Here is an 8,286-nt window from a genome sequence, read left to right as displayed (position 1 = left end):
TCCTGGAAACTCTGGCTACGTCACTGCAACCCGTGACCTCAGTCAGATTTTCCCAATTTTTGGTTCATTGGTGCTTTACTATATACTAGTCAATATTATGTGATTTTCGACCCGAAAACATTATGTCTGATTAGTGCACATCACAGCAGTATACGCCAAATTGAAATTGTTTCTAAAATGTTTTAGAATAAGATTCATTTGAATGAAAATATATTGTACAGGCTAAGGAAACCTGATTACCTTTTTGAAATAGCCGAGTGGGAGTCTTTTCAATAAAAGTTTGTTTCTGTAATGTGAAGCATCCTATGTATATATAAAAGAATGTACATCTTATAATTTATAACAATACAATTGATCTGCTTTGAATCGTAATGATTATTCAAGTTATTAAAGTTCCGACTATTATGTTTAGCATTCCTCAGGCGGCACAAACAGCACACGATGCAAGGTGCCTCGGTTCGACCCCAAGACGGACCATCCGCCATATGTCTCCTGCAAACGAGATCAACCGTTACCTGACGCATGTGACTTGGCACATAAGATCTACTTATCACAGCCGATGCCAGTGTGTGCTGACCAAAGGGAGTTCAGTATTTGCCAGGTTAAGGTAATAAAAATCACGACAGTAATGGGTTGGTTGTGTATTTACGGGATTGGGTTCAAGAAGGGGGTCTTAGTGTTCAACTATGGTGCGAGAGGTTGCGGGTTCGAACCCCGCTTTCGTGTGGAAAAATTTAGTTATCTGGAAATTCCCCTGGACAAGGAACATGTAACCCGTACGAAACTCGGGGAGCTGATTCTGGCTGCGAAGGTTAATTGTGGAATGTCTAGGGTGTGCGCTTCTAAGCAGCAAAGTCCCTGAGTTGTTGTTAAATGGTTTGTGGAATGATGTGGGTCGTCACGGTGGTCAGCGACGACCTGTAAAGTGTGCTGAGGCTTGTGGATCAACGTCTAGGCGTTGTGCCTGTGTGTATAAGCGCATTATAAATCATTGCGCTTTTTTTCTTTCTTTTTTATTAGTGGAAGTGAGGGTACGGGGATGTGCTGCAGATTCGGAGTGCATTTTCAGACAGTTTGGTTTATTGATGGACTTAAATTTCATAAAGAGAGGTTTTCCCAAATTTTGTTTAAAATTTTTTTTTTCCAAGATTGGTATTATTCCGGGTGTCGGGTAAGATTGCATTGACCAACAATATGAAGATTAATAATTTTGTCCAACCCTAGAATTTACTTTTGTTAAGCAATAGTAGACTAACAAATTATAAAACTAAATGTAATAAAACCAACAAATATTTTACCAATTTTCTAGCAGTGTACATACTTTTATGTATCTATGTATTTAATTTGTATTTAATTTTTAATCAATTGCTTGCAGAACTACAGCACTTACCATCAGGTCCAATGTTCCAACAAGATTTGTAAATCACCCATATCGCTAGGTGTAATAAACCCACAAGAAGGAACTTTATCATGGAGTATATTTCCTGACATCAATGACTTGGAAAACACCATCCTTGCTTTTTTAAACAAGAATTCCAGTAACGGTAACTATGGATTCTGCTTTCTGAATTGCACACTTCAAAACAACACACTTGGCAGTCAGTTGCTTCTTATACCACAATACTTTACACAGAACACCTGTACAGATGAAACCGGCTGCGATGCAATAAATATCAACGTCATCTGGTTGGATTCGACATCGCATAGTCATTTCTTTAGATCTTTACCAAAATCTGTTAATGCATTAAGAAATGCTAAGGAAAATAAGCTCGCCCACGTGTTCAATTATAATCTGATGCAAGCAATGGCGGGACGCACTTTTGCAAATACTATGATGTTTACATTAGGAAATCACCGTGCTAGAGAAGGTATCGGTAAATTATTTAAGTTGTTTCAAAATGGGGGATACCACGTGACATGGATAGATGATCTTTGCTGGACAGAACGGATGGATGCAAAGAGGTTTGTAGGAATGCCTAGATTTGTTGGTATAAAAAAGGAAGAGAATACCACTTCTAGATCTTGGAAAACTTTACACAAAGTATTGAAATTGAAAGGCGTTGACCAAATAGGATTATCTGCAGCAAATTGTGAGATTTTGAATAGCAGCGGACTTGAACATCCTTTTGAGAACCCCTACCGAAAAGGGATTTGCTATAACGGGAAATATCAAACTGACTATATGCTCGCATATATGGCATCGTTACAGAATCAAATAACGAATGTTACACGTGAAAGACCATTTTTTAACTATTTAGAACTCAACATAGGCCACGAACCTAGTGGACGCCGAATCCAAACTTTAGATGAAAGTTTTGCCAAGTTTATTAACTTTCTTAACAAACAAAGCAATACATTTACTTTCATATTCGGAGACCACGGATTAGGATATGGGCAATATTTAAAGAAAACGGCTGAAGCCAAAATTGAATTGGCTCATCCGGTTTGTTTCATTCATGTCTCAAATGACTTGGAAGAAAAATTGGGCAAAGATAAAATGGATTCTTTGAGGTCGAACCAGAACAGACTGATTGATATTGTAGACTTGAGACAAACCCTGCTAACGATAGCACCTGGTGATGATAAGTCTTTTTTTCACATTGACAAGCAATATGACACGCATCCCAATGGACTGTTTCACCCCATTGATCCAAAGAGATCTTGCAGCACTTTGGGTATTGACTTAGAGAGTGAGAAATGCATCTGCGAAGAAGGTCGTAAGAGTCACATCATGTCAAATGATACCAGAGTGAAGGTGCTGGCAGATTTTGCTTTGGGACAGATTAACAACATCATCCAAGAGCAATTTGTTGCCGCGAACAAAGAAAGTACATATGGATTTGGACGATGTGAACGACTGGTTGGGAAATGGATTGCGAACGCGGTAGAATCACATCACGAAGTAAGTAAACAGTTAAATGCATTTAAAGATACATTACCAATAGAAGAAAATGCTATGGGAAAACCTTCGTACATACATGTAAGACTTGAAGCTTTGCCGTAGCGTAGTTGCATGAGCACGTCTACCCAAAACCCCAAAGTCAAATGATAGCGGTGAATAATGCAGATACCTGAAGCGATTATGTTTGGAAGCACGTTTGCTCTTTGGACGAAATACGTGGGCCTAAGCTATAATGTCGCCCAACAACAGTCACATTGTTACGCGGCTGGTAACATGACCTTGTTTTCAAAAAATGTCTTGTCAATCCATATCTTATCCGCGTGGACCCCATAATCTGAATGGTCTTCTAAAATTCAGTCTATGGACGCAAGATCCCTGATATGGCCATGTTTAAGGTCTCCTATTATCGTGTGTCCCACAATCTGCACTCATTTGAAAAATATAGGTTCCGCCATTGCGTCAAAAATAAAACCACCTAAACCTGATCTATCTGAAACCCAGTCTCGATCTCAATGTAACTTTTACTACATGCTCGCTATTGTTATTTTTAATTCTTGGGAACTGATCGTTATTCCGGGGGACCGTTATTTACAAAGAATCATTTTTTCAAAGAATCATTATTCCGAAGATTCGTTATTACTCGAAACTTGCAGCAAGGTTCGTTATTCCGAAGAGTCAATACTCGAAGTATTTAAAAATGACCATCAGAGTAAAAAAAAACTTTTTTTAACCTTTCTGAGTAATGAAGCATAACCCAAATATGTACGTGCTTTTCCACGTGTGCGTACACAGAAAAGACAATATGTAAAAAAAAAATATGTATTCTCTTGTTTGGTAAAAATAACATAATATTAGGTAAAAAAGTGAACATAACTTCTGTGTAAATTTTAAACTACACGTTTGTTATGTAATCCTCACATTTTGCAAACGTTCAGCGTTTTTTACACATTGTTATGTTCAAAATTACAATTTTTGAAGTAAAAATAAAAATACCGAAAAGTTATGTAAACTCAGTACATGTGCTTTGCATAGTTACTGTGTAGTTTTTCTTGGCAACAGCGCAAAACGAAACGATGGCGGATGACACGGTGGAAGACATTCTCGAGCAATGGGAGCTGTCCCAATATATTGAGAAGTTTGAAGGTGAGGGTAGCAGCATTTTTGTTTGTGTCTTGTTTGTTGTCATGTTCTTTTTAAATGCAGAGCGATATTTCAATTTTTGGTGCCAGGTGTATGCGTTGCCGTTGTATATCTACACACGCACATGATAAAAGCTTATCGATGCATCACACACATGACACACAAACTGTACGAAGAAAACAAGTCTTGATTTAGTCATGTTTAGTGCCTCGGCTTTTTTTTTATCGCCGCGTATGCAATAAGAAAACCAGACAGGATTATGATTTGGCCCGTGATTTGGCTTGTTCCAATATGACATGCCCCATGGCATGTTATTTGATCAATTCCACAGTTCATACGATTCCACATAATTATACATAAATCACATGACGTCATGGGAAGATCAATGCTCTTGGGGGCCTCATATGGAGGACATTTATATTTTGTAAACAAAGATGAAAAGTCACGAGTGACGTCACATCATCAGTGGCTGAGAGAGCAAGGATGGGGGAGGAGGATGGGTACGCAGAGGCATAGTGGGGGGGGCTGCCAATCCACTTTTTTGAAAATCAGCAGTTCGACAGCTGGATAAAACTACCATTAATCAGTTGTTTCCAAAACTTGGGCCACGATGTAAATTCATGAAGCATGATCAGTCAGAAGTAAGTTGGAAGTTTTGCAATTCCATGATCAATGTTTGAAATTATGGGAAAAATATAATTATTTGGTTTCGTTAAACAATCAGTTTAAATTATTTAAAGGGACATTCAGAGATATCTGTCAATCCAAAAACAAAAAAATCCTTTATTTCCCAGACTACTGTTTAAATTATTTTAATTAGAAAGGCTACGAACTTGTTTGCAAAACGTTCCTTTAAAATTTGTTTTATGTGAGGCTCATAAAATATTGTTTTCCTATCTGGTTGATACTGCATGCATTTGACAAAAATCACCATCCTAACTGGCAGTTCCTTGAAGCTATGGTCTGTAGTGTGAGGCATCCAATTTCCACTTCTCCAATATTGAATCACTATGCTAATAATGACAATGGTTATAAATATTGCTTCCACAAAAACAATAACTTATTTTTCTTTTCTTTTTTTCATTTTACAGGAAAGCACGGATTTGGAGCATTGTGTTGCCAACACCCAAGGTGGATCTCAACCGTACGTTCTTGTTCTCGGTGGTTCCATAGCAAACCCCCACAATTGTGGAAAAGACAATTCTGCCTCAAGATTCACTCTTAAAGGCTGTTGACATCTGCTTGAAACTAGTCTCAGAAATTCAGCATTATATAGAATTGATAATGCCATAAGTTCTTAATTATTCATACAAGATATGCAAAAAGTTAACATATGTGGTTATTTTTATTAATATAGCAAAAAAAACCTCTTTGTCTCTCAAATCAATCTTCCCATTTAGAATAAATCATACTACATACGAACAGTAAATCAGTAATCTATAACATAATGAGCCAAAAGTATAACAGTGCTGCCCAAATTATAACCTAATGGTGTGTGTATAATAGTGTAAAAGACATTTTTGGACCTTTGAAATTTGAAACATCTTAATCTATACTGTAACTTTTAAACAAAAGCTCCAAATGGTAGAATTCTTCACACAGCTGAAATCATGTTCAATAGTTTCAATATAAAATAATTTCGTATTATGGTTCTTCTAATACTCGAAACAAATTATTTAAAACTTAAATTTTTTGTGACTCACCATGTATTGGAAAAGTGATTAAATGTCAAGTGTAATATAGATCATTGATCAGCTTTCAAGGTATTTTAAGTGATAAAACACATACTTTAGTGTGCTTTTAAAAGTATATTTTGTAATATATGCTCTTGGGCTATGTTTAAGTGTTATCTTTCAATAAAACCTTTAATGAGTTCTTGTTTACACATTGGTTCTGGCAAGTGTGTTTATGTTGTGTCAATGTTCTTCTTTTTAAAGCCTCATTTACAAAGAATTTAATTAAAATTATTTTACATAATTTCTTTGTAAATAATTTTACACAATAGTTATGGTGTTCTATTTTTACATCAAATTGTAAAAATAATTTACTTAAAAGCTATGTAAATTGAATACTTATTCATTATGTAAAATTTACATAAATAATGGTACAATTTTACATAACAAGTGTTATGTAAACTTTTACATAATAGTTATGGTATTCTATTTTTATATCGGAATTGTGTAAATAATTTACACAAAAGCTATGTAAATTGAATACTTATTAATTATGTAAAATTTTACATAAATAATTGGTATAATTTTACATAACAAGTGTTATGTAAACTTTTACCTAATAGTTATGGTGTTCTATTTTTACATCAATATTGTGTAATATTTTACACAGGTTGTGTAAACTGTTTTCTCAGTGTAGTGACTGCTTACTTCTCAGAAACTCCGACCTTAGCTATAGGGTGCTTAGTAATAAAATTGCATGACGTGCCTGGTTTAATATTTGTTCAAGTCTTGCGTAGTCTACAACATCATACGCTAGCGGGACGCACTCCGTGATTTATACCCTATAACTATACAATTGTAACAACCCCTCAGAGTTTTTATCAGTCATAACAAAACGAACGCGTTTATGACTTAAACTAATCGTAGATCCATCCTTTGCGCTCATTTTAGTGATAACATTTTTACCCCAGCACTTTACCGGGGAGTAGGACCGGCCGCCAAAGATGACCATAGAGGGGGTTTGGTGAGGCCCACCATTGGTTTCAACAGTAAAACCAATGGTTTTCATTTCGATCTTGTAAAATTATTGCAAGAACTACAGACTCTTTACTTTTCGCATTTTTGAAGAATTTTTAGCCGAAAATCAATTTTGCCTGGGCTTTTGTACATAGCCAGTACATGGTCTAGACGGACAATATCTTACAATATTCTAAATGTATAAAATACATATTCAGCTAACACGATTATTATCATATACAACTTTGTTTCGACAGAACACTACGGTAATAGAAATGGATCTGCATCTACCAGCAAAGTCTCATGCTCCAGAACCAGATGACGTTTTCTCTGTAGTTGTAGAAGTAACGTCAAATTCACAAGATGGTCCGTCACTAGAACTCGTCCACTACGAACGGTCATCTGTATATGCCGTGTATGATAAATGCCGTGATGAAGGCGTCGACGCTAAATTGTGTATTTGTTCGCTTCCCAATAAGTCTACTCCAACTAGGCAATGGCATCTGCAGCCAGAAGCAGTGTTTGGTGCAGTAACTACAATAGTTACTCTGAACAAACATGTATTTATTTACGAAAGACGATCACCCAGTGGGGTCATTCTAGAAGCATCTTGTGACCAGCCGAATGGAGCTTTCGAAATAGCGCTTTTTATTGTTAACACATTAAATGTTGTATCTTCTGATACATCACATCAACATACAATAATCATAAAGTATAAGAGAATAGTATTCCTTAATGCCTTTTACCAACTAGATCCTTTACAAAAATGGTCATTAGAATACGATGTGCAATGCAAGCAAATAGTTTAGGCATAGACGAAACCTTTATATAATATACAGCCTCTTCTCAAAACAAAGTGTGCAAGTGGAAAGCGCCATCTTTGGCAATTAGAAAATAGTGTTTTGACATGATGCTTACATCAACGTCAAGAAAGTAGTCCCAGCTTTCAAATACCTTTTGTTTCATTCATTTTGATTTCGGCAATCCAGAGATGTGCTTTAAGTGGAAAAAGAGAATCGTTATACCTGTATCATGATAAAACAGTAAAAACAGTCATTGTTGTGTAATCGATGCATTCTTTTGCTTTCACGAAGGACGTCTAGCTTGCTAAACTTGATGCTATCATTGATTTACATGCATAGCCTTCTTCCCTAGTAAAAGTGGCCTTATTGTGATTTTACCCCTTTGCTGTTAACTAAACATATCTCGAGATTAAAACAAGCAAATTGAACAGAACAAACGGCATTTGAAAACTAAGGCTGCGCCCTTACAGCATTTACAGTATTTTCTAATTGCCAAAGAGGGCGCTTTTTAAATGCATTTTGTTTTTGAGACAGGCTGTAATTAACGACATGAATGTCAAAATCTCCGCCAGACACTGTTTCATCGTTGCCTTTGTTTATGTTGCTTGGCTGACCCTTCATGACAAAAAATAGTGTCTTGCTCAAAGACATACAGATAACAGATAAAAGTAGATCACTGAGTTGCCGTTTCATTGAAAATCACATAATGAACAACTTGTTATGAAATGAATCCACCACTACTAAAATGGTA

The 8,286-nt window shown here is 36.1% G+C and overlaps 1 protein-coding gene across 1 annotated transcript; it reads left to right on the top strand.

Annotated features, from left to right (window-relative positions):
• The first annotated feature begins 559 nt into the window (after positions 1 to 559).
• On the top strand, positions 560 to 7,567 carry LOC140138767 (uncharacterized). Its single transcript, XM_072160536.1, has 3 exons — positions 560 to 607; positions 1,376 to 2,902; positions 6,990 to 7,567. The coding sequence occupies exons 1-3, from the start codon at positions 560 to 562 to the stop codon at positions 7,539 to 7,541; spliced, it is 2,127 nt and encodes a 708-aa protein (XP_072016637.1). The 3' UTR covers positions 7,542 to 7,567.
• The last annotated feature ends 719 nt before the right edge of the window (positions 7,568 to 8,286 follow it).

Source organism: Amphiura filiformis, chromosome 2, assembly GCF_039555335.1.
Source record: "Amphiura filiformis chromosome 2, Afil_fr2py, whole genome shotgun sequence".
Lineage (NCBI taxonomy): Eukaryota > Metazoa > Echinodermata > Ophiuroidea > Amphilepidida > Amphiuridae > Amphiura > Amphiura filiformis.
This window is presented reverse-complemented; position numbering and strand designations above follow the sequence as displayed.

What these genes read in the sequence shown, in the direction of transcription:
- LOC140138767 (XM_072160536.1), top strand. Translation starts at nt 560, where the DNA reads ATGCCAGTGTGTGCTGACCAAAGGGAGTTCAGTATTTGCCAGGTTAAG. An exon ending in TCAGTATTTGCCAGGTTAAG is followed by an intron (nt 608 to 1,375) that starts GTAATAAAAATC and finishes AATTGCTTGCAG; the next exon opens with AACTACAGCACTTACCATCA. An exon ending in CGGTAGAATCACATCACGAA is followed by an intron (nt 2,903 to 6,989) that starts GTAAGTAAACAG and finishes TTGTTTCGACAG; the next exon opens with AACACTACGGTAATAGAAAT.